The sequence below is a fragment of the Drosophila mojavensis genome, unplaced genomic scaffold (assembly GCF_018153725.1).
Source record: "Drosophila mojavensis isolate 15081-1352.22 unplaced genomic scaffold, ASM1815372v1 contig_80, whole genome shotgun sequence".
Lineage (NCBI taxonomy): Eukaryota > Metazoa > Arthropoda > Insecta > Diptera > Drosophilidae > Drosophila > Drosophila mojavensis.
This window is the reverse complement of record NW_025318906.1, coordinates 14,075,042-14,102,124: the sequence shown is the minus strand read 5'-3', so window position 1 is coordinate 14,102,124 and position 27,083 is coordinate 14,075,042. Positions and strand designations below refer to the sequence as shown.

Sequence of the window (27,083 nt, the reverse complement as noted above, 5' to 3'; positions counted from 1 at the left end):
TGCACATTCTCATTTTCAACTATAAAATTTATTCGCATTAATCGCCGTCAAAGATAAAATTAAGGAAAGAAAAGACTTGGACAGGATCAGAGTAGGGGTAGGGGTAGGGGTCAGGGTCAGGGTCAGTGCCAGGGCGAGACGAAGCCAGAGACGAGGACGAGAACGCTATGGGACGAGACGAGGCACTTCTAGCCAGGGGTCGGCATGATAAGGCAACATTGACACCTTTAGCTACGAAACTACCTGCCGCTGCAGCTACGTTGCTGGCATTTCTGATTGCGTTCGAGACTATCTAATTGTGAAAAAAATAAAAATAGAAAAAAAATAGAAAATAGAAAAAAAAACGCAGACGCTATCCCAGCAGAGCAGAAAATTTGGCAGGACTGTACACTTGTCATCGAATGGGCGAATATACATAGATACACATACACTCACATATATATGCATATATTTTAGACTATTTTAGCCAAGGGGGTGGCGGGCAGGGTCGGGCGGGGGCGTGCCAGCCGCTGGCTAAGTGGAGTGAAGCGAATGCGTGTGTAATTAAGTGTCGCAAAAAGACGCAGCAAGAAAATATGTGCTGGGCGCTAACATGTGAAGGTAATCAGAGAGTCGAATGAAGGCCCAAGTGTGTGTGTGTGTGTGTGTGTGTGTGTAAATAGGAAAAGCATGTTGTGTGTGCTTTGGGCGCCATGGTCGACTAATAGAATGGATGCGCCATAATGTCCCGTGCCAGGGCTGAGGGTGATAAAAATGTTTCATGTAAATTGCAAAAAACAGTTTTTATGTCCCATTGCCGAGTGGCAGGAGGCGGGGCAGCAGGAGGCAGTCAGCCAGGCAGTCAGGCAGGCGGGCAGGCGGGCGGCTGCGTGTGAAGTGGTGCAAAATATTAGACAAGGGCGGTTGGAGCTCACTGGAGGATGAGGATGTGGATGTGGATGTGGATGTGGATGAGGATGCGGACGTAGCTCAGGCGGAGCATCTGTGGGTGGCTCTGGCCGCTTTGAAGTGTCGCAGCCCATTGTGGCTCGTAGTTTGCGTTCTATTTATAGAGTGCGTTTCCTTCGGCTTTTTCAATTTTTGCCCAGGCGAATATTAAATGCGCGCACATTACACAACACTGGCAGGCAGCGGCGGAGCCAGCACCATCAGCACAAGCCGAAACAGGTTCGCAACACTACTCAGCAAGTTTGCCATTGCTGTCAAAAATGATTTGTACATATCTCGAGCTAGCTGAAGGTTTTTTCAAATGGATAGAAGTCAATCGGGTGTTGAGACTGTTGGGACTTGTATCATCATCGTCTTCTCTGTCTCCAAAAGGATCCGTTATCCTAGCACCGAAAACGCATCATGGTAAGTACTAAATAATTTTTCAGCATATTTGCAATAATTTTTACCAAAAACTAAAAGCAAAAACACAAAAAAAAAATAATAATAATAATAATAATATTTGAATAATTGAATAATTTAAATTTTTTTAATATTCATTCACAAAAGTCGCTTCTGATCAAACTGAAAATACCAAATCGCGTTCAGCCAGATGTGATCCCGTTGGTTGGTTCGGTTGGCGTCTACACCAACAAGATGCACTACATGAGGAAGCATCTGCTGGACGAGCTGCCCTCCAAGCCGTTCGCCCTGGACTTCATGCTGCCCGTCGACTCGGAGGCCCTGCAGGTGCCCACCTACTACACGATTATACAGTGCCCCATGGACGTGGGCACGATTGTGAAGCGTCTACAGAATCTCTATTATCAGAGTGTCGATGATTTGATTGCGGACTTTAGGCTGATGTTACGAAATTGCTATACATTCAATCGACCCGGCGATATCGTCTATCGCAATGGCCAGAAGCTGGAGCGATTCTTTCTGCGAGTCCTCAAGGATATGCCCGAAGGCCTTGAGGTCTCCTGCAACCGAGATCCGCGCGCGCCCTGCAGCCCGCGCAACAACCAGAAGACCACAGCGTTCATCGAGCGCAAATGCCGCGAGCAGCTGAAGAAGCTGCAGGCATCCAACACCGAACACTCGGATGCCGATCTTCGTGACTTATTCAAGGAGAAGCTGGGCGGGGTGTCGAAGAAGCTGAGCAAGCACCAGTTCAAGATACACGAGGACTTCCACTTGGAGCTGGATCTCATGCTGCTGCAGTCGCGAAATCGGGCAAAGGGTGTATATGAAGGCATATACCAGGAGTCCCTGGACAACATCACGTACCACACGCAGCACAAGGAGCTCAGCCAGCTCTTCTATCTGCTGCAGAAGAACGACGATGACAAGCGACTGGAGCGAAAGCAACAGACCATGAAATGGGAGGACAGTCTGGTGGATTGTCTGGATGCCACGGTGGAGCGACTTAAGGCTAAACTGGATGCTTGCCGCGTGGAAGAGGAGGAGGAGGAGGAGGAGTACGCAAGGATCAAGAAAATGGTGGCAGCCGAACGCGAAAAGAAGCGCGCCAAGAGCAAAAGCTCCCACTCGTCCGCTGTCAAGGACAACGAGAAGCAATATGCTTACGTCAGCGAAGCCGAACGTCGCACCATCCAGCAACAGTTCTTGATGCTGCCGCTGAGCACAAAGATGGAAATAATGCACGTCATTGCCCAGAGGGAGGATATATCGCCCGAGAACACGGACCTGCAATGGTTCGATATCAAGAACTTTAACGCCGTCACCCTAAACCTGATGAAGAAGGCCATGCACCCGCACACCAAACTCAATTTGCGGAACATGAAGCCCGCCGAGAAGGAGAATCTGCAGCGCTGCCTCGAGAACCGGCTGCAGAGCATCAACCAGGTGCTGAATGGCAATCGACGCAAGTACACACATCGTCTGCGCGTCCGCTCCACCGCCCCGGCCAGGAAGCGGGCACGCTTCTCCACCAAGAAGGGCGCCAGCGGCTCCAACTCGCAGCAGCAGCAGGAACTGGAAACAGGTGCCGGCAAGTCGAACGATAGCAGCACCGAAAGCGATTCCAGCAGCGACACCGACACGAGCAGCAACACTGAGTCAAGCAGCGAGCCCTCGACCACCCGTTCCCCGATTACCCCATCCTTGCCCTAAACGAGACATTTGCATTCTGATTGAAATAAATTTGTGAAGATTCGACGTGCAGAGCTATTGACACATCTATTTTCCTTTTCCTTTTCCTTTCCTAGTTTTGTTTTTTTGCGACTGGGGGAATCTCTGTAAAGCGCATCCTCGCATCTCTGCATCTCGGCTGTCTATACAGCGATCACGTAGTCGAGCGAATTTTCACGAAAAATTATGCAAATGCCGTGCAGTTTCTCACGATGCGCATAGGTCTAGCTCTACCTGACACCCAGGCGAATTGAGACTCGGAAATTGGAGCGACAAAGATGATCAAGGTTTTCCGAGCCCACAGAGTGCACAAATTTGCATAAACAGCAGAGATTTTTCACTTTGGCGAAAAGGAAAAAGGGTTGCCAATGCTCCTACAAAAAAAAAAAAAAAAAAAAAAAAAGATCCTAATTTGCATATGCGAAATGCTAAACGCAAAACGAAACGAAAGTGAAATTAGGAAAATCGTTGAAAACTCATAAGAGAAGGAAAAACCAGACGACAGACGACAGACGACGAACGACAGAAGACAGGCCGAAGACAATCAACGAACGGCAGGGGTTAATTATGCGCACAGTGGACGGCGCTAGCGCCCGTACCGGAGCTCTCAGCATGCTGGCACGCTCGCACGCTCGGCGCAGCCCATTGCCGGCCGGGGGGTTGAACAGGGACAACAACAGCGCTCATTTGCATAAGATCGTAAATGGAATTGGGAAATAGCAATGCGTCCGTCCGTCTGTCTGTCTCTCGACTATTTGGCCAGGCAAAATTATGTAAATTATGCGTGCAAAAACATTGAGAAAACTTTCTCACGCTCTCAACTCCTTGGCTCGGCAGCCTTTGCTCACTTTTTCAGGTATTTCTCTATAGAGGTGTGTGCGTGTGTGTGTGTAAGGCTTCTTCTGTTTGGGTTGCATCGCAACGGGCAACAAATCAATTTTGATCGATATTCATTTAGCTCTCGATTGATTTACTTAATTTACATAATTTCCTTGCCCGATCGTAAGGACGAGGCGAATAATATGCAAATTCTTTTGGGTAAGCAAAGGAACCTCTGGCGTACCATTGTTACCGGATTCGCTTGAGCTTATGGCAGGCAAATATCTTTTATCTAATTTCCATTAGAACTTTGTCTTCTTCTCTTTGCTCCGCACTTCCCTTGGCTTGATCATTTTTACACAGATTTAGCTGCGATTTTCGCCATTTTCTGTTGAAAATCCGCAACTTTTTGGACTTCAACTTGGCCCGTAGAGCTCCTCCCATCGCTCTGTTCCAACCACCCGTTGGCGTGCCACTCTGCTACAACCACCAAAGCGAAAACTTGCAAAATCGCCAATTGCATTTGCCAAAACTCCGATCGAACCTTCGTCATGGCCATAAAATTGCAAGCATCAGCCAATGCGCAGCGCTGCTCTGACAGGGGGCAAAACCAGGAGACGGAGAAATGGGTATAGCAAAAATAGGAACAGGAACAGGAACTAGAAATTGGCTGAGGTGAGAGCAACCACCGTTATGGACTCTAGATATGCACAGCCCTAACCACCCGGGCGAATTGAAAGTATGAACTTTGATGCATGTTGTTGTTGTCGTTGTTGTTGCTGTTGCTGTTGTTGTTGGCTTCCTTTTGGGCAAAACCATAAAAAAATCCGCAAAACGAGGGTTGTGTCTCGTAAAGTACTTATCGAAAACACCCCAAATACACTCGCCCGTCACACCCTGCCTCAGCCCTGCCTCGCACTCGGCAAAGACATTATTACGCATACATAGTAAATGTGGAGTACGTTGCGTGTGGCATGTACGCACACACACACACACACACACGCATACGCACACATTCATGCACGTTTCTCTGTATCTAGTAATTTTGCAGCAGCATGCAAATTTTTTTGTTTTCCTATTTTCCTTCTACCCCTACTCCGCTTATGTTCCGTTGTCCGAGGGGTTGAAGCGTAAAAGCAAAAGCAAAACCAAAAGCAAAAGCAAAGACGAAGCCAAAGCTTAGCTGCAACAGAGGCCGTAAAAGTCGTGGCTGTTGTGCCACGCCACGCCACACCACGCCACCCCCCAGTTTGCATTCCGCGCCTTTTTTTTGTACATGCTGACAATCTGCAAAGTGAGCATATTGGCTTTCTGCAGTGATGACTGTTCGTTCGCATGTTGACGTATAGCGAGAAGCTTGCTACGTTTTATAAAGTTTACTGATCTTTTGAATACGCCTACAGGGATTATGACAAAATAAATATTTAATATTTATATAAATAAGCTAGATTCAGTGTATTTATATAGCAATATTAATTTAATGAGCTCTTAGAGCTACATTAAACGAGGCTTGGAAAACTATAAATATTACAGTGATAAAAGTAAGACAACATAAGCTGCTCTATAAACTGATTTCAAATATGTGTGGGCGTGGCAAATCATGTCTAGAGCTAAAGTGACAAGATTTAGCAATTGTTGTCTCTGTTGAATGACCTTTACAGCTAAGTCTCTATATAATCTTACATTTGGAGCTGGCAAATCGAAAAAAAAAATTGTCTTTGCTTTAGTTTTCAAGCAAAAGTCATCGAAATTTAAGCACATTTAGCTAATAAGAGTTGACATAGATCCTATCAACTATAAATTGAGCTGATTTTTTATGCAAACGAGTATCATGCAGTCGGTTCAGCACAACTGCCACATTTTTACTTATTTTTTCCTCATATTGATGTTTATAGAGAGAACCACACACACATATGTAGCACATGTATGTTTATATGTTTTTTACCAAGGAGCTGCAAGTTTTTAGGTTTATATTGCTTATCAAATAGATTCCTTATCGCCAGCGCGACTGTAGTCAAATATATGAATATGGAATATGAGCATAAATATTTGTTCAGGGCAGATTAGATATCCTTTCAACTCCGCCAGAAACAAGCTGATTCATAAATTATGGTAAAGGACAGGCAATATGCAACACAGGAAACCCTTTGCAATAGATAAACAACAAAAGTCTAAAGATGAGCTGGCTGAATAATGAAATAAATGAATCGTGTATATTAAGCAAAAAGCTTTAAAGAAACATATGCAACATGCAACATTCAAAATGCTCTAAAAAGTCTAATGAGGAGGGATAATTCTGTAAAAGAAAGTTTCGTTATAGACGGCAATAAAAGTTGACTTTACATAACAAGCAACATATGCAACATATGAAACATATGCAACATGCAACATAACAAAGTTTCATGAAAAACTACAGTAATGATATGTCTATCGCCTGTGCTGGCATCAAATACAACCTCTTCCAACAATATGCAACGTGTAATATGCAACATGCAACATATAAAAACTCTGTGCAGAGCTACAACAGACAAATAAAACAGATCCGTCATATATCGTCTATTGATATATTCTTTATAGACTCAAATAAAACCGAGTTATATAATATCCAAACCTCACTTAAATTTCACAGAGAACAAACATTCAATGTTATTTCCATCATATGTTTGTGTTTTATATATAACGAGTCTCATATTTGGCATAAATTAGACGCCATCGTTGGCGACCCGTATGCACCAGAGGACATCTCATCAAATAAGGGCCAGAGATAGTGTGAGCGCAGTGGACGGGGGGCGCGGGGACGAGGGATAGGTTACGGTTTGGGTATTTTTTACGCGACAGCGGCACCACCATAAACAACAAGACAACAACAACAATAGAAACTGAATAGAAACAACAACAGCCAAAATGAAATGAAAACGCGCACTCGTCGTGCTTCACACGCGCAAGGATCTCGAAAAGGATCCAATTACAATAGATAGCCTGGCAGTTTTTTTTCTATTTTATTTTTTTGACTTGAAATATGTTTGAATTGTCGCATTTCTGCGTGCTATTCTCTGCCATGCCCAAGGAGATCGATTCTCTATTGTCTTTTGTCTCGGCTTGGCTTGGCTTGGCTTGTACGTGTGTCAGACGTTCGCTATTGTCCTTGCGACTCGGACTCGACGCGATGTCCTTTCACTTTCGTTTTCGGGCTTCCTTTATTTGCCGGATCGCCGTATGCTGGACGTGTGTCAGTCAGCAGATCTCCGACGATCATTGTTGTGACTTGTTGACCTTTGTGGTTGAATTAGACACAGTCAATAAGGCATATTGTGAGTACATTCTGGCAGACTGGCAATTATGCAATCGCCTTCTAATTTGAATGCCCCTCACACATTTGAGTTTTGTCTGTTTTTATTTTTTTTTATTTTTTTTTTTTTTGGTCGGCGTGCACACCAGCACAAACTTCAGTTTATGTTGACGTAGGGCCGCCATTGCGCCACATGAGGCATTAACGAGCTGCAGCTACGCACACACACAAACACTCCCACAAATATACATACATACATACATACAGACATGCATGCTATTTTGTCGAATACAAGTTAATGAACTCAAGAGTGGAGCTAAAAAAGAAACTAATAGAATTCTTAATAAATATATTTGTAATTAATTGCCATTAAAAATAGAGTCCAATAAAACCTAATTAAGTTAAGCTGTTCTAGTTCGAAAGCCATAAACAAGTCCGAATGAACACGTCAAATTGAACTAGCATTCTCGACTCTTCAATTATTTGCATTTTTACCAATTGCCTTTTCGTATGCGCAGCTCCAACGCCGCCATCTTTGCGTTCGCTGATCAAGTAAAAAAATAAATAAATAAAACGCAGCACTGCGCCCACGTCCCATGCTGGCGCATTCACGCACTCGCTCTCGCTCGCACTCGCTTTTGCGCTTGCCTCTCCTCACACAACATTGGCATTTTCTTTTACTTTTACACAATTTGTTTTCGTTCTTCGTTTTGTTGACATTTCCAAAAATGTATTATCTTTGTTGCTTTTGCTGCTGCTGCTGCCGCTGCTTATGCTGCGCTGTTGTTGTTGTTGTTCTTCGCTTGATTGGCGTTCGCGTCTGTTTTCGTGGTCTTCGTCTCCGTCTTCGCCTATGCTTGTACGCATTTATTTGTGTACGCGTGTGTGTGTGTGTGTGTGCGTTTCGTATATTTATGCTGCTTGAGCTGTGCACATTGCACTCAAATCGCCGTTTTTGCTGCCGCTGCCTCTGCCGCAGTCTCTGCCACGACTGCAGTCAATTGCGTGGTTAATGCTAATTATTTGTTATTCTACAGTCGCAGCGCTGCTGCTGCTTCTGCCGCTGCTGTTGTTGTTGTGGTTCTTGTTGTTGCTGTTGCCGCATTTCCAAAATGTAGAAACATAGACAAACAAAATTTGGAAGACACGCACAGGAGACCCGAACGTGCAATTGCTAGCGATTTCCGGCTGCACCAACGACTCTGCAGCGACTGTACCACAACTACACACACACACACACAGAAACATGTGCATACACATGTATGCAATATACAATAATTCTTCTTTACAATCATAAATGCAAAATAAACAGCCGCCTTACCTTACTGACAGACTTGCGTATGTGCTTATTCCACTATAAAAACAATCCCAGCAACCGTTATACGAAATATTCCAATCGCAGCTACTCCAAGTGTTCTATTCAATACACACAAACGACTAAATCAAAGGGAGTACAGCAAACAAGTGCGAAACAAGATCCGTTGCTTTTGGCAAGGCATTGCTAAAGAGAGGAGAGAGACAAATGCGATAGAGCGAATTTGTTCGTTCACTCAGAGAGAGCGAGATGCGACTATAAAGCTTTTCTGTTATTGCATTTGCATTTACTTTACATTTGTCGAGGCAAATAAATTTGGTGTGCTCTGTTACTGAAAGAGCAAAAGAGACAGAAAACGAAACTTTAGTCGATTTATGCGTTTGCTATGTTAGTGCAATAGCAATTGCAATTGAATTTAATGTCAATTGCAAATGAAATTTATCAAATGTCAAAGGGACACACACATTTATTAATGTGCGTGTGTGTGTGTGTGTGTGTGTGTGTGTGTGTGTGTGTGTGTGTGTGTGTGGCATTTGGATTGTAATTAATGAGCCGCAATATTTATTCAATAGCAGAGACATTCCGTCTCTTATGCCACTCCAAGATTCGGGTCTGGCTTAATAGCCGCTGCCACTCAACAAAAATGAAAAAAAAAAAAAAGAATCGTCCCAGCCAAATCAACAGAATATATTGTTATTGTTGCATTTGCTTTTGCTATTACTATTGTTGTTGTTGTTGTTGTGTTTACTGCTTCTACTGTGCATACAGAGTTCCTTAAACAATGCTCGACAATTTTTCGGCCACTTGTCAAAATAATTTGCGCCTGTTGAAAAGAAGAAGAAGAAGAAGCTGAAGAAGAACTTGGCCAACAGAATCTTCACGTACCTTGGCCAAACATTTGAGCTGCCGTATCTGTTGTTGGCTCTTACCTGCCGTGCAATTGTTGACTTAGTTGTTTGGCCGTTTTCAGACGTTTGAAAAATGTGTGAAAATTTCTTAAGCAAACTGCATTGCATTAGTTAGGGGGAGCCAGCGATAAAGAAACAGGTAAAAGCATCCATCTATCCACACACTGTATTCTAGAAGCTTGCCAAAGGTGTATATTAATGCGATTAACATTGTGGCTGCATTCACTTGTTGCAACAGCCAAATCTACAACAACAAAATTATCACCTGTGCGCCGTCTAATCGAACAATAAAATGCAAGGGGAATCAATAGTTCAATAACCCAACAGAGATTCAACAATAGAAAACACCAGGAGAATGACGAGAAATTATGGCACACAGACGCACACGCACACACACACGCATACACACACAGAGCGTATAAAGGATATAAACAGGGAAAGATCGCTGAGCAGGCAAAAACCAAAACGAATGCACAAATTGATTGTTGCTTCTGTTGCAGGGGCGGCGGAGTCTTATTATTATATTTGGTTTTCTGTATGCGTGCAGGACACGAGCAACAGGATACACACACAGCACACACGCGCACACGCACATATGCGGGACCCTGGGAAAAGTTAACTTTTTGATTTGAAGAAAAAGTCACACGATGCGGATAGAAACATGTTGCAAGTCAGTCGAAGAGTTGGAGTAGGGGGGCAGGACAGCAGCTGTAATGCAGCAGGTTGCATGGCTTGGGAAAGCGGATAACGCGGCCCTAACAATTGGCTATATAGCAATTATTGACAGTTGGCCAATTGTTTTGGAGCTCTTCATAGACTGATCTCTATGAGCTTGTCACTCTTATAAATTCTGTCAGCCTAGACATGAACCGCACTGTTAGCGAAAGCACGCAAAAAGCTATTTTCGCATAAAACTCTGTTAAGAGATCTGCCAAAATATTTGCACATGAAAATGATAGAAAAATTTAATTTATGAGTTGAGAATTAAAATAGATTATACATTCTAATAATAATTATGGCGAAACTAATGCATCAACAATTTATAATATAATAACTAAATATTCATATATATTAGAGATAATTAAATAGTATATGTATATGTGTAGACTTATATTAATTAAACAAAAACAACAAGCTCTCGCCTACCACATAAAACTATCCCACGAACTAGACTTATGCGCTAGCCCGTTCCAGCTTGCTCTCCAGAAAGCTCTGCTCAAGCTAAGAACACGTGGTTCTTCTGCTGGCTCTTCGCTCAATTTACCTAATCAACACACACGCGAAATAGCAGTAAATAGTAAATAAATAGAACGACGCCGCCAGGCAGCGACAAGTTTTTTCTAGCTGGCGTCAGCTTTGAGTAAGTTTTTGCGCGAAAATGGCGACTTATCTGTGCCAAAAATAAGCAAAAGCGAGCGAAAATACATATGTATGTATGTATGCACAGAAATATATACATATGTACATATGCTTACTATGCATATAGCGTGTGCGAACAAAGCGACAGCTTTCGGCTCCCAGTTAAGCTGATTGGTCGGTTCGCAAATTCGCGAGTGCGAGAGCCGAATCGCAATTTTGCATTTGAAAGCTTCGGCTAGGTTCGGTTAGCGTCGGCTGCTATCGGCTGTGCCGCCGAGTGAAAGATAGAGAGCTGTTATTTTTGCATACCCTATGCAGTGAAGGAGTGAACGGGTAGGGTTAAGGTCACAAGATGTTGCAATCATTTGCGGTAAATTGCTAAAAAAACATAATTTAAATTTAAGCTCATTAAAGGTATTCATTTAAATAATGAAATGAATGCGAAATAGTTGTATGTGGAAGTGGGAAATATTGTTCGAATGTATGCGTTTAGTTCGAACAGGGTATAGCATAGTCGACGACTATTAGCGAGAGCAGACTTGTTATTGTTATTGGCTTGTTTTTTTGCGTTTTTTTTGCCGGCATTTTGCTCTTGAATTTTGTTTTCGCGTATTTCAAGTTCAAGTTTAGGGACGGCGCTGCGTCGCGTTTTCTGCTCGTGTTTTGTTATTTTTGCTTTATTTCTCTGCATTTTTTTTTAGCTTTTTAACGTGCTTTCTGTCTATTATAGTAGCACATAATATGCCCCGCCCGGCTATTGCTGTTGACGTAACTTGTTGCGTCTGTTGTTGTTCTTGTTGTAGGTGGTAGAAATTGCGCAGAAAATTGCGATTAGCTGGCAGAAAAAGCGGAAACAACGCCTTGAACTACATTCCCACATTTGTAACGCAATAAATGTCAATCAATTACTTATTTACATCTGTATTCTAGCATTGAAGTAGATCTTCCGTATTTACATACACACACTTACAATAGTATTTTTTTGCTGGCCCTGGCACAGCTAGAAACGACGAAAACAACAAAATTAATGAAATTTGTTTTCGTTGTAAACAACAGAATCGCTGTTACACACATATACATACAGACATACACACAAAAAGCTTAAGTTTTTTTTGCCAGCGACAACAATTTTTTTCATTTTTCGCTGTAAACAAAAATTGTGTAATAATTAAGTGACCCTGAAAAGTTCTACAGATAAAGCAGCGACCAAATGTCGGTTCTTGTTTTTCCATTTTTGTTGTTTTCATTTTTGTTTTTTTGTTATTTGCAAAATGCTTTTTGGTTTCGTAGAATTCTGAGAGCGTCAATCTAAATGTTCTCTCCCTCTCTCTCTCTCTCTGCCTCTTCCTCTCTATCTCTCTCCCTCTCCCTCTCTCTCTTTCCCGCTCTGAAAAAGGGCTGCTTGATAATTTTATGCTGTCCGCGAGCTTTTGCTGTCCCCCCACCTCCTCCCGGTCATGCTCCCAGCATAAATAACTAGTTGTTGTAATGTAAAAATTTCGGTTGATTTTTTTTTTTTGCTCAGTTCCATGAGTCAGTTGCTTGTATATAGTCGGGCCAGTATATAGCACGGCATGCGTGTATATAGACCTACGTATTTGGGGAGCTTTTACCGCCTCTCTGTGTCGCTGTGCTCAGCATTCAGTTTTTTGAGCAACGGCATCCAGAAACAGAAACAAATTTAGTCGGCCAGCAGGCAGGCAGACAAACAATCCGACCCATTACAGTGCCCAGAGCCCCTAGACCCCCAGACCCTTGGTAACTTTATGTCTACTCAAGGTCAGCTTTAACCGTCGACCGATCTGTCCGAGCCATAAACAAGCCAAGAAAAACTAAAACTAAAACTAAAACTCAATTCTTGTAAGCAGCTCGTCGTAACCTCAACTCGGCACAGAATTTTCGTTTTATTCTTCATAATGGCGCCAACGTCGCGAGCTCGTACGCGAAAACATCAGCGGATTCGCAGTGTATTAGCCAAGTCCAAATAGTTTACCAATGCCGAACAATGTGCAAAATGAGTGTGAGACAGCGTGACACGTGGCTAAATCACAAAAAGTTTGCCAAAATTCAGCTACAAAGTGCAAGTGCAAAGGCAACGAGAAACGCAGCATAAATACATGTATACATGCATGCCTATACATACCTACATATGTCTACATACATATACAATCAACTGTAAAGCAACAGCGACTGGAAATACCCTGCAAAGAAGGTAAGTTCAGCTCGTGGAAGCAAAAATTTCGTATTAGAAAATGAAGTTCAGCTCTAGCTGAAGCAACACATAACTATGCATGTATATATATGTAGGAGCAACCACGCCCCCGTCCCCTTTCTTCTGCTTCTGCTTCCCTCCCGCTCTTTTTGTCAAGCCCTATAAATTCCCATTGTGCTGGACTTGAAAATAATTTCGTTCACATTCAAATTGCTAAAAATAAAATGCTTGGGAAATGTGCGTGTGTGTGTGTGTGTGTGCGTGTGTGTCTAGTTTAGACTACATTTTGGTAAAAACATGGAAAACGCACCCCATGCGCCGTTCATGCCGCTTGCTGTACTTCACTCGCTCAATGTGCCTCGTTTTCCACATGTGCAGCAAAACGGCGAAGGCAACTGCAACTGCAACACTCGAGTGGCGTTGGCGGCACAAATGGCATTGCCAATGGAAGGGGCAAATACATACATACATACATACATATAACTAGCTGATATATGAATAAACATACAGACATACATATGTACATACGTGTAAGCAAACGCCGGCGTGGGCCCTATTTTTAGAAAGCGCATATGTGTGCCTGTATGTGTGTGTGTGCGCATGTGAATGCAGGCGAAATTAACGCGCAAACCAACAAAATGGCGCCCAGTGCAAAGTCAAAGTTGCTCGCGCAGTCGCAGTCGCAGTCGCCATCGACGTCGCTGTCGTCATTAACGCAGCAATGCAACAATGCCTCGGTCCATCATATGCAACGGCCATGCGCAGTGTGTGCGTCGTACACTAAGCGAAAAGTTGGGAGTGAAGCTTCGACTGAAGTGAGAAATAAAATTCAATTCGAGTACATTTGTTATCCTTTTTTTTTATTTAATTTTGTTAATTATATTATTTAATATTATTTTGAACTTGATTCTAGAATTTCAATAAACAGAAAAGAGCAAGCCTTAAAAAAATATAAATTTTATATAATCTAAATAATCAACAAAAAATGCAGTAAAATAGTAAAATACTAAAATACTGAAATACGTATGGAATATATATACTGGTTATAAATTGCACTGTTTTATTTATTTTTTGTTAACAATTAAATTGTTAAATTGTTTTGTTACGAAAAGTTAATTAAATGAAAAAAAAAAGAAAATTGATAAGTATTTACTTATATTAATTTATTTTACAATTTTACAAGTATAATTAAAATACGATATTTACATTATATTACATTTAGAAAAAATTCTAAAGTTACATTGTATTAAAACTAGAATTTTTTGACATATTTTTAATTTTTAATTTTTTTATATTTATCTATAATTTCATTAATTTTTTTTTCCTTTACTTTTTTACTTTTCTTATTCTTATTTTTAGCACATCAATTAGAAGCTTATATACCTAGATATATTAGTAACACTATAGAACTAATCTGACATATATATTTTTATATCAATATATTCTCTGCCTTTCGTAACACTTTTCCAGAAATCTCTTCTAAAGCTGCATACAAAGTTCTCGAAGTCTTTCCGCTTCTGCTTGGGGTGCACTCCATTCGTTTCTCTCTGTTTTTCCAAGTGCATTTGTATTTGTAACTGTGTTATGGTGTTTTTTTCTGCCTGCGCTTCAAATATTTATGGCTGCCTCTGCTCATATAACCTCCCCCACCCCCACTCGTGCTCTCTTTCTCACTCTCTATCTCTCTATCTCTGTCTCTCTTTTTCTTTGCTTGCTTTCGCCTAATTTTTCGTACGTTTTTTATACAACTGCCGAGAAATGTTGCCTTTTGCTATCTCCGCGTGTATCTCTATCTATGTGTGCGTGTGTGTGTGTGCGTGTGCGTGTGTGTGCATGTATCTGCGTGCGCGCTGCAAAAGTGCAATGACCCATGCGTAGCGCGAATGATCGCTGCCCTCCTCTGGCCATGCCCGCTTCCCTCTCCCCCGCCCATTCCACCGGCTCTGCCCTCGACGCCAACACGACGTCGTCGTCGTCGTCGTTGTCTGTGCGGCGGCACAGCTCCGGTTCTATGCCTACGTGCTGCTTTCCATACTCTCTCACACACACACACACACACACATAAGCGCACGCACACACACTCACACATTAGAAGTTGCAGCAAAATGACGCGCGCGATAAATTTTCAACGTTTTCAATTCCTCTGCTTTTCGTGATGTTGTCCCACTCACACACACAGACACTCGTACTCACACAAATAAACTCACACTTATATATTTGGTTTTACAGTTTTGTTGCACTTTTTATTAATTTTGTTTAGTTGCAGCAGTTTTTAATTATTTCCAATTTTTTTGTTTTTGTTTTTTATACACACATATACACTAACACAATCAACAAACACACAAGCCATTCGGGCCTGTTCATATGTACAACATTAAACTAACAAATTCGCTGATATTTCGTATATTTGTGTCCAGCTGTTTAGGATCCACATTGCTAGTCCCAGCTAAAACGTAAAGAAAGGGGCGAGGGCAACAGTGAGAGGAGAGTCTAGCAGCTCTGCAATATTAGAAATATATAAGAAGAGATCTATTAGCAAATTTATGATTTACTCACCTAGAATTACAGGAAATCCTCGATTAGACTCCAATGAACAAGATTGAACATGTTCGTACCGCTTTATCTCACTGTCAGCAAATATGGAAATTGATCGAATTTTCCATGCCCCATTTTCAAAACTTTTTGATTTTGGCTTTTGGTTTTGTTTAAAAAAAATAAATTTTTTTTTTTTTTTAGTTTTATCATATTTCTACATTTTAACTTTTGCCATGGTTTTTGTATTATGAACTAAATATATAGATGTATGTATATATGTAGCCCAAATACGAATTTTCCTGAACGACGTAAGAATCAAGGGAGACTGCTCTAGTCGAATTTGGGCTCTGCCACGCCTCCTTCTGCCTTTTGAGAAAGAAATTTATATATAACTTATATGCAAATTAAATCACATTAATTAATGAGCCTCGCTGAATGGATATAACCCTAAGTCTAAGACATTTAAGCATATAAGATATGAGGATACTGGCTGAAATGATATAGGCAGAAATACCCCTTTTTATATGGACAATAACAAGCAGGAAACACTTTAGACAGATGCATATAATAATATATAAAAATATTCCACTTAATATATAAATAATAATATATTATAACAAACAAGATATATCCCACTTTATATAGGTAATATCAAGCATATAAACATATAATATTTGACAGTTTATATAGACAATAACAGGTAGGCATAGCCCACTTTACACATACCCTATAATATTAAATAATAATATACAAGAACACCCCACTTTATATATATTTGTGCATTAAATAATATATAATTACAGCAGATCTCATAGTTGCCCTTTCAACTCTGCCGTCTCAATGCATCTTGCCGCTTGGTTTTGGCATTTCCACTTCCCCATTTTCATTTCCATTTCCATATCCATTCCCCGTTCCATTAGCAGTGCATTGCGAAAGAGTTTGTCGAGTGCCTGCAAATGCACAATTTATGGCCAGAGCGGAACGACTGAAGGACCAAAACGTTAACCTGTGCACGGCAGGACGACCATTGTCCATTGTCCATGGTCCATTGTCCAGTGTCGATTGTCGGCTTCTGTTTCGGCCTATCTAGGAGCTGCGAGTAAACAAAGCCGTGTTTAGAGTGTGTTTAGAGCTGAGCGCGCGCTGATTGCTAATTGCATGAGACTTAAGGGAAATTTCTCAACATCAAAGATAGATAGTCGGCACTTGAGCTGGCAGCTCGCCAGGTAGCCAGCCAGCCAAAGGGTTAGCACAGCTGAGAGTTTTCCATTTTCCAGTTTCCCTTTCCATTTCGCATTTTGCATTTTGCATATGCCTGTGACAAATGCCTCGCTGCAGACATTGATTGAGCTCTCACGTCAGTCCCGCTCGATAATGATAATGAAGACGAAGCCGGAGAAGAAGAAGATGATGAACTGATGCTGCTCGTCTGCCTGGCCGTTTGCTGTTTTCTGAGAAATCGGCTAACCAGAAACTTTGCTCAATGGTAATGAGATGCCAAATGTAGAGGGAAGGGTTATATGGAAGGGTCATAAACTGGGCAAACTCTTTTTCCCTAGAACAGTTTTCGCACTTTTTCGCAAAACTCGGCGTTCAATAAACATAAAAAAAAATCAGAAACCCTTTCAGTTCGCAGCTATCATAAATTTTCCATTTTCCTCGAACATGTGTTGTGTGGCTGGACAGAGCCGGAGTCGACAACGGAGCCAAAGCTGATTAAAACTTATCGCAAAAATATTTGCTATTCGCCCAACAATTTGCTTAGTCGCCTCGAGATTTGGCGTCTTTTGTTGCATTGTTGTTCGCGTGGGCAGAGGTTGAAGACATCGTCAAGGTCAATTGAATTGAATTGCAATCGGTGTGGGCTACCTGCCCATTGACTCGGGGTCTGCGGTTGGATTATGTGCGGATTTCCATAGAGCTAATCCCACATAATGAATATAATGACTATATCTGTGCATAGTCAGTCCGAGCGATTAGCACACAGCAAGCGAAAATAGAGTCAAGAAGTCAGCAGAGTCAATAGAGGATAATCCGCCTTACGGGTTTCTCCCACTCCATGTGGCTGTCTGCAAATCTCTTTCGACAGTTTCCGGACTCTCTGAATCGCCAGCTCTTATCTTCATTCTAGTAATGAAAATGCAACTGCAACAACTGCAACCAAAAACTTTCTCTGCAACTGCGCCGAAATTGAGGAAAAACACTGCTGATAAGATTAGAGAGAGCCCAACGGGCACACACACGCAGACAGACGGACGGACAGACGAACGAACGAGCCCGGAGACATTATGCCATAGATTAAGTGTGTTGCAAGTCGGCACAGTTCAGTTCGCTGCAGCTTTTACAATTACTTAGTTGATACACTGACTGAAGAGTATTTAGAAGCTGATGTAAAATTTAGGAAAATTTTATCATTTATTTATTATATTAAAAAAATTTTAAAAAAATTTTTAATTGAAATATTCAAAAATATTTGTATTAAAAATTCTTTTTTTTTTTTTTTTCCTTAAAAAGCATATATGCTTAAAATTCACTATAAATAATTTATATCATATTATTATATATTTTAATATATATATTTTATATTTTAATATTAAATTAAATATTATATATTTAATTTTATATAAATTAAATATTATATAAAAAGGCTACTAAATATTCGCATCATTTATATAGTCTGCAATTAATTTTAGAGTAGAGTATTTCATATTCGCCTTACAGTTTTTCTATTCACTTCAGCTTTTCATATTTATTTGGTCTTTTTTATCAGCAGCTCGTCGAGTTGAATGCACTTGCGAACTAGTTTAGTTTGGATTCAGATTTGGCTACATAAAAAATAGAAAAAAAATATATATGTATGTATGTGCATACATGTATGTATGTATATAGTCTAGAGCATATAGAAATCTGTATTTAACAAGCAAAGGGTCTGCCAAAAACGTCAGTCGAAATTGTGTAGTGAATGCGGTTGACCTTAATTTCCCGGCCATGATTAATGAATCAGCCAAGTATAAAAAATAAAAAAATAAAACAAAACAAACAACAAAAAGCAGCGACCACAAAAGCAGCGCCAGGAGGAGGAGTAGCAGGAGGATGAGCAGTTGGAGAAATTAATGATGCACAATGTGCAACAAGCCAATTGCCAACTAGCGGCAGGTACAGCATTCTAGCATTAACAACCAAAGGGCAGCTCCAATAATGAGCATAATTATGTAATTAAACTGAGCCGAGTGCAAGAAATGCCGCAAAAAGACTCCAACTACTGTTGCCATATGCCAGCCACGTGTGTGCGAGCGAGAGCACAACAGTTGCACATGCGCGACTGTTGCGGATGCTGAATAAATGTGTGTGTGCTTGTGTGTGCGTATGCAATGTGCATGTGTGTGTGTGTGAGCGTATCAGCGAATCGCAGCGCGCTATAGCTGCTGCAATTCCACTGCACACACACACGCACACATACATGCATATGTGCACTTTTATTTAATTAAACTCAGCAGCAGCTTCACTTTAGTCTAGTTACAGCTGACATTTGTGACGTCACATGTACTGTTAACCGTTACAAGGCCAACTAATTTGCATATGAATGTAAAAAAAATAAAAGAATATTAAAGAATCAACCAAATCATATGCAAATTTCCAGCTACCCTTTCTATGCAACAGCAACAACAACAACAACAACAAAAAGTGCATCAATTGCATCGCATTCAAAGGTCTATTGATTGCTGAAGGTCGGCTGCCAGGTCTTAAGGTTTCTAAACTCAATTTGCATAACTTGAGCGAAATGCCAAATAAATTGTCCTATTTCAATTTTGAAATGTCCGTTGCTGCTTCTTCTGCTTCTTCTCCTTGTTCTTGATTTTCTTCCTCTACCTACTAAACGTTTTATGCGCTTAGCAGATTGGCATTTTATGGCTTGCATAATTAGTCGAAATTCAAAAAATTAACTGAAGCTAAGGCAAAAGACGAGAAATATAATAAAAAAGGGTTTCTCATTCGTTGAGCAGTAAGGCTAACCAGTTTATGCTGCCAGCGCACAAAAACACACACACACACACACACACACAGGCACACACACATGCGTACAACCTGCAGCCAGTTGGACAACTTTGGCCAGTTTAACAAAAAACGAAAAAAATAACGAAAAAAATGCAGCCGCCACACTTTTTATTTTTACACATACGCCAAAAAGAGCACAAACACACACACATGCATAGAAGCCTCAGTACACACACACACACACACATGCACAGGGACAGGTTACTCTCTTGGGTGCCAATAGCAGCAGCAGCAGCAGCAACAGAAGCAGCCGCCATATGCAAGCCTCACCCACACATACACACACACGCACACATGCACACACATAGTCAGCCAGCCACGCGGCGAGCGCAGCGCAAAAACGCACACAACGGCTGCAGACTGCAACGCCGACAGCGACGCGTCGCTGCGTCGACTGCGCTGTCATACAAGTGAGTGAGACAGCAAGAGGGTTGTGACGAGCCGTAGCACAGTTTTGTGGCTTTTCCTTGGCGAGTGTTATATGTGTGCAGGGGAAGTGCGTGCGTGTGTGAGAGGCATATTTCTGCTGTGCTCTATGTGTGTCTCTCTATGTGTGTGTGTTTGAAAATGTGCGCGCTGTCTCGCTCGGGAAATTTTGTTTTCAATGACTTGCTGCATACGAGCGCCGTGGCAGTTTTATTCAAGTTTGAGCGCTCGAATCTGCAACAACGTGCCACGCAAAATTCAACAAAATTAAAAAAAAAAAAAAAAAAAACAACAACAAAAACGCAAAATTCGTACGTGTCGCAGTTCTTTGGGCACTCCAAACAAAATCTAAAAAAAATCAACAAAATATTTTTAAATTAAAATTTAAAAATAGCAACAATTGGATAAACTGCAAACAGCATTTTTGGGATTTGTTATTCAGTGGCTCTGTGTGCGTGTGTGACTCGCTAAAAAAAAAAAATAAATAAATATACAAAATTTATTGCAATTATTAATTAACGAACTTCAAACGAAAATCTGGCAAAAATTCACAAAATTTTCTTATTGAATGTGACGAATAATAAAACAAGACAAAAGGAACTCAAATTGCATGGAAAGGCAAAAACAAAAACTTGTTCAATAATTCATTAAAAAGTGACATTTTGCAATTGAACCTCGCTTCAATTGCCAATTACAACAATTTTTGTGGTAAGATTTTAGTATATAAACAAATATTCAATTAGTTTTTCTTTTAATATGTTTGCTTCCTTTTTTGTTTTTAACGTAAACATCTTGGCTTTACGCACAATTTCGCAATTAAAAGTTTTTTATTTTTTTATTTTGGGTACGTGTAAAAAATACAAAAATACCAAAGGGCCGTCAAATTAAAAATAAAGCAACAAAAATAAACTGGAAAATCCGAAAACCGGTTTCCAAGTGCATTTCGTTTCAATGACGTTTGCTTATCAAAATTTCAAACAAAATGGCGCCCGCTGTTAAAGCGCTGTTGTTGAAAGCTCGCCAAAAAGCTGCGCCGATCGGCAGCGTCGTATAAGACTTTTGCCGTATAAGACCGCGAGGCGTCAATGCGTTGAGCATTAACGAACGTATTTCTGCTCAGCTCTGCTACCTGCATAGCATTCATCTCTGTCTACCTCTCTCTCTCTCTCTTACACACACTCTCATGGCAATGGTTAGGGATCACTTGGCAGGTTGCTCGATTCTTACCGCATTATCCGCTTTGGCTCGATGGCACAATGGGATCTCAGACAAAAGGCAACGTCTTGCGCATTTTCCGCACAGACAATGCCGGTTGATTGTTTTCCCATTGTCTGGCTGTCGACATTTGAATGTTTTGTTCCTTCTATTTTCTTTTTGGCATTATCCTGGCCAATTTTTTATACATATCAAACTGCGTCACATTTGCGATCGCCTGCAAGTGGAGCCAAGGCAGTCGAATTTGAGTTGAGTTTTTCTTTTTCGCTTACCTGTTGTTCCACGAAACTCCTCCAACGGTTCGTTTCGCCTATTGGCAACACATGGCCAATACGCACGCATGTCCAACATATGCCGCACACACACACACACACACACACATACACACTCTGGTCATCCTCGAGCGTCCAACATATGGCAAACACTTGAGCGCCTTGGCCCATGCCAAAAAACAAAAGAAGCAAAACCCAAATTTTAACGAGTTTCAAATTGAAATACGAGCAACCACTTCGCGGCTGCAGTGCCCCTAGAAGAACAGCCAAAAACACACACGCACGCACACACACACACACTCACATACACTCACGCACACCCTCGCTACTTTGCTCTAAGTAAAACAGGAAAAGAATATTCATATACATATAAACGGAATACAAAACTGAAATGAATGAAAACTCCGTAAAGCAAATTATTGCAAGTTTTTTTCATTTACGTTTTTTGTTTTCATATGCGTGTGTGTGTGCGTGTGTGTGACGCTTTCCACTTTCCAGTCAAAAACAAAAAATATGTAAAGTAAAACGCGCGAAAAGCAGCCGGAAAAATACGCGCACACGTTTTTCGTTTTTTCCGAGGGATGTTTGCATATTTTCCCCCATTTTTATTTTTTTTTTTTTCGCTGTTATCCGCGTATTTTCTGTCACCCTCCCACTCCGGGCACCCGGCTTCCTCCGCCCACCCCTGGCCATCCTTCTTAATATTCTCTTCCCATCGTTTCCATTGGCAAAGGCGCTTTCACTTTTTTATGGCGCATAAAACTTGGCAGGGTGGCGTTTGGGCATAAATTTAAAAAAAAAAAAAAGGAACAAAAAAAATTTATATATATATAAAAAAAGCGAAGATTTTCCGCCAAAAAAAGCCCAACTTTTGCAATGAAATGGCTGAGGAAATTCGTAAGGTGGAGCGCGAACGTTGGCAGGTGGGCGTAATCAGCCCCAAATACACATTATTTTTGCACACCTGCCTGCGAGGCAGCGGTTGCCGAAGCTGCCAGGTAGATCAGCTAGCGGCACCATGAGTTCCAACATGTATGCCATATCCATTGCCATTGCCATTGCCATTGCCATTGCCATTTCCAGTGGCAATTTGTCAATTGGATTGTTTTTAGAGGTATTCCATATCCTTATGGGAATATTTATATATGCATATTTGTATGTTACTCCCTTTGCATTGACCATTTGAAAGAATATGAAATCATTCATTATCATAGTAGTCTATGCATATCCTAGTTTAAAGGACTCACATATTTCATTGACGTATCCAAATATCTGCATCTGATTCACATCAATATCCCTATATATATGTATATGTATCCTTAGCGCTACTCATTGACATCCGCATTGACATCCGCATCGACATCCGCATCGACATCCGCATCGACATCCGCGTTGACATCCGCATCCGCATCCGCATTGACATCCGCATCCGCATTCCCTACCGCATTCATATCTCTATCCGCAAATGAATATAACTATATTCTATATATATTCTGCTATCTATATTCATATTTTCATACATATCCACATATATGCTAGCCTTTTCCTCTTTATGAATGATAGCATATCCATATCATAGCCATACCACATCTCTAGCCATACCCAATCTCAATTCTATTCTCAATTTAGAGAAACTTTCAGCTAGTTCCGACTGCTCTGTACTCCCACTCCCACTCCATGTACTGCTCCTGTCCAATATTTCCCACATTCCCAATTCCATTTCTATTGCCAATTTTGTATTTTTGTTCATATTTAGATTATAGTAACCCATGCGAAATTCACTTCAGGTTTTTGGCATTTCCAAAAATCATTGCAAATTATTATTGGGAAGTTCTTGACTTTAGACCCGATACGTTAGCATTCAACTAATTGCTTTCTCTTTCTCTCTTTCTCCCTCTCTCTATATCTATCTATCACTGGCTTACTCGATTTCTGTTTGGCATTCGATTCGATGCCAACAGACCACTGGTGACTCGTAAGCCTTAAGCTGGCGCTCAAGGTGAGGAAGCATCTTGCCTCGTACTCCCCCACACTGCTGAGCGCCGCGTTCACCAGCCTGAACAGCGCCTACCACAGCAGCAGTGACACCGCCCCGGACGAGGAGCCGGAACCGCTAAGCCCAGCGCATCGTCATCAACGGCATCGCCGACACAGTCACGGTCACGGTCACAGTCACAGTCACAGTCACGGTCACAGTCACAGTCACAGGGAGAATCACAGCCAGAGCGAGATGGGTGGGCCGACGCCCGTGGCCAGCAGCGAGGGTCAAACGTACTGTTTGCGCTGGAACAATCATCAGACGAATCTGGTCCAGATCCTGCACGCCCTGCACGAGGTGGGCAGCTATGTGGACTGCACCCTGGTCGTGGACGATGAACAGTTCAAGGCGCATCGCGTTGTCCTTGCCGCCAATTCGCCCTACTTTCAGGCCATACTGCAGGATGTGCCGCAGGATCAGTGCAGCATCATATTGCCCGGCGTCAAGGGCTTCGAGATTGCCGCCCTGCTGCAGTACATGTACACTGGCGAGACGACGGTGACCAAGAGCCAGGAGCCAGAGATTCTGCGCACCGCCAAGGAGCTGCAGGTGAAGGGCCTCTACGACAACCTGATGAAGTTCAATCACAAGGCGACGAGTGTCTCCGATGAGCGCGCACAGTTCCAGAGCGGCACAGGTGCACCACTTGGCCAGCCGCACCACCACCACCAGCACCCACACCAGCAGCAGCAGCAACAGCACCAACACCACCACCACCACATCCAGCAGCCGCAGCACTCGGCGCCCACCTCCAGCTCCTCCGGCGCGTCGGGTAAGCCGCTTAATGGCTCGGGCTCTGCAGCCGGTGGCGCCGATAGCAACTATGGCCAGCACCAGGCGCACCACAGCCAGCTGAACTCCTCCTCCGTGATCTCAACGTCCACACACATATCGCCCAGTGGCGCCATCTCGAGCAGCTGCTCGCCGCCGCCGCCGCCCTTTGGCGGCTATCAGACGCCCTACACGAGCTACTCGGCCTCCGGCGGTGCCATCAATCCCATCATTGCCGCTGGCGAGGCACCGCTGACGCCCACGCACACCACCCCGCATCCTGCTGCCGGCGAGGCTGGCCAATGGCCCCTCTCGCCCTCGGCCGCTGCAGCGGCGATGCTGAATTCGGTGTACGAGTCCGCTGCCGACATGAATCCTCTCAAGCGCAAGAAGCTGTCGGCCATCTCGAGCATGCTGCTCAATACGACACGGGACACGCCCATATTGCGCAATGTGCTGGCCCAGGCCAATCCGGCCGACTCCTCCCAGCCGAACCCGCTGCTGCTGCCCGGCGTCAAGCAGTCCGCCGAGAAGACCACGCCCACGCATCACCACGGCTCGAGCGCCTCGGGCGGCGGTGGTGGCAGCCACAGCTTCAATGGCTCCGACTATGGCGGCGACAAGGAGCCGCTGTCCCCGCACACGGACCGCAGCTTCGACGAGGAGTCCGGCAGCGGCCAGACGGGCAAGAAGCCCGAATGGAAGCGCTACAAGCAGTACACCCGGGCGGACATGATGTGCGCCATCCAGTGTGTGCGCGAGGGCATGAGCGCCCTCCAGGCGAGCCGCAAGTTCGGCCTGCCCAGCCGCACGCTCTACGACAAGGTGCGCAAGCTGAACATCACCACGGGCCGTGGCACCCATCGCACGCCCAAGCGCAGTCCGCCCGGCGTCGAGTCCTCGGCCGCCTTTCCCTACTCGGCGGCAGCTGCGGCGGCCGCCGCCGCCCACAACTATGGCCAGACGGAGCTGGAGCGTGAGCCGAAGGAGCTGCCACATGGTCACGGCCATGGCCACGGGCATGGCCAGTCCGGCGGGCACTCGCATCACGGCATGCCGCCCACCATTCCCCACTCGGCGGCTGCGCTGCTCGACCACGCCTTCCTGCAGCAGGCGCTGGAGAACCGTGGCGGCGACATAGCCGGCCGCGAGGCGCTGCACGCCATGGCACTGGCCGCCGCCGCCCATGCGGCCGCCAATCGCATGTCCAGCAGTCCGCCCGGCTCCAATGGGCATGCGGCGCGCTCGCCCAGCCACTACGCCGAGGAGGAGAAGCACGAGGAGCAGCGCCTGATCAAGCGCGAGGCCATTGAGGAGGAGCGCGACGCTGACGACGAGGACGATCACGACCAGGTGGAGGATCTCTCGCTGGCACGCAAAGAGCGACCCGAATCGCCCTACTCCCCGGGACAGGCGCGCGCCGCCTCGCCCATGGAGAGCGCCAGCGTCATCATGCACTCCAATTCGGCGTCGCTCTCGACAAACGGCAAGGAGGCGGCAGAGATGGAGGAGGAGCGAGAGCGCGAGCGTGAGCGTGAACAGCACCTGGAGGAGTCCAGAGAAGCAGCCTCACCAACATCCCCATCGATGAGCAACCTGCCCCTGGGCCTGGGCCTGGGCCTCAAGCGTGAGCTGCTGGGCAGCGACGAGGCGCAGGCGCGCACCGACTGATTGATGCTAACGATGGCCTGGCAGTATGCAGCCGATAGCCACGATTCCATATACTAGGCCACACACCTACACACACACACACGCACACACACACACACCTATACACACACACGCACACTTAGACTCTTCTTCTTTCGGGTTTCGACGTTCAACGTGCTAAACTTCAAACTTATTTTTGTTGTGTTCTCAATCTTCATCGACTCGCCGCCTCGGCGTCGATCTAGCGGTAGTGAAGCTTTAAACATCATTAAAAAAAAAAAGAAAACATTTCCCAGCAAAAAAAAAAAAAAAAAAACAATTCACCCACCCACCCAATTATTGCACCTTTAGAATGAGAGCAAAAGAAAAGGAACAAAAAAATGGGAAAATGAAAAAATCAAACACGAATTACAAAAAAAAAAAAATTAAATTGTTGTCTGCATCACTTTGTGCCTAAAAGAAATAGAATTATGCAAATAAATATAGAGTATACCTATAGGGAGATATAGATTAGGCTTAGGCTAGACTTAGGAAGCACCCACACAGACACACACACACACACATTGCTTATGTCAACAAAAAGAAACTGTACACTTGCATAAGACTGAAAGTTAGTGGGCGTGGCAGAGCAGAAGAGGCTCAAAGTATATATAAATAGGGAAAAAAGAAAAAAAACGAACGCATTTGAGAAAGAATCCAGATGAGTTTCAACAAAAACAAAAATTAAAACAAAAAACAAGAAACAAGAAACGAGTTAGCAATACTTTGTACAACTATCTTAAAATGCCAGTGATTTGTTTTAAAAATTATTTAGCTTATATATTATATATACATATAGTTATGTATGCTAAAAATGAATAGATTTTGAAACTTATAACCGAACTACCTCGAAAATAGCTCAACAACAACGTAAAAAATTAGTCTAATCATTTTTTAGATTTTGTTTAGAATTTTCTTTTTTTTTTAATTTGAGTTCAAAAGAAGTTTCCTGGGTTGAATTTTATAAGACTGACACCGACTTACACCCACACACACACACACACACATACATGCATACATACGAACACACAACCGTTTATACAAATTAAAAACGTACAAAAATTTAAATTAATTAACCCTAATTCAATTGTAATTCAT

The 27,083-nt window shown here is 43.0% G+C and overlaps 2 protein-coding genes and 2 long non-coding RNA genes across 4 annotated transcripts; 2 read left to right on the top strand and 2 right to left on the bottom strand.

Moving 5' to 3' along the window:
* Positions 1–1,219: 1,219 nt before the first annotated feature.
* On the top strand, positions 1,220–3,132 carry LOC6579851 (bromodomain testis-specific protein). Its single transcript, XM_002005688.4, has 2 exons — positions 1,220–1,353; positions 1,498–3,132. Exons 1-2 carry the CDS (start codon positions 1,351–1,353, stop codon positions 3,061–3,063), a joined length of 1,569 nt encoding a protein of 522 aa, XP_002005724.2. The 5' UTR covers positions 1,220–1,350; the 3' UTR covers positions 3,064–3,132.
* Positions 3,133–7,523: 4,391 nt separating this feature from the next.
* Positions 7,524–8,953, bottom strand: LOC122757685. The gene is made up of 2 exons (XR_006357801.1): positions 8,511–8,953; positions 7,524–8,411 (listed from the first exon to the last, which is right to left on the bottom strand). It is a non-coding gene; the product is annotated as an uncharacterized LOC122757685 (long non-coding RNA).
* A 6,305-nt stretch (positions 8,954–15,258) lies between these two features.
* LOC116804100 lies at positions 15,259–15,877 on the bottom strand. The gene is made up of 2 exons (XR_004364124.2): positions 15,540–15,877; positions 15,259–15,482 (listed from the first exon to the last, which is right to left on the bottom strand). It is a non-coding gene; the product is annotated as an uncharacterized LOC116804100 (long non-coding RNA).
* Positions 15,878–20,198: 4,321 nt separating this feature from the next.
* LOC6579850 (protein bric-a-brac 1) lies at positions 20,199–26,833 on the top strand. The gene is made up of 2 exons (XM_002005687.4): positions 20,199–20,708; positions 23,449–26,833. Exon 2 carries the CDS (start codon positions 23,718–23,720, stop codon positions 25,965–25,967), a length of 2,250 nt encoding a protein of 749 aa, XP_002005723.3. The 5' UTR covers positions 20,199–20,708; positions 23,449–23,717; the 3' UTR covers positions 25,968–26,833.
* The last annotated feature ends 250 nt before the right edge of the window (positions 26,834–27,083 follow it).

Excerpts from the sequence above, each read along its gene's own strand:
- LOC6579850 (XM_002005687.4), top strand. The coding sequence starts at position 23,718 with ATGGGTGGGCCGACGCCCGTGGCCAGCAGCGAGGGTCAAACGTACTGT.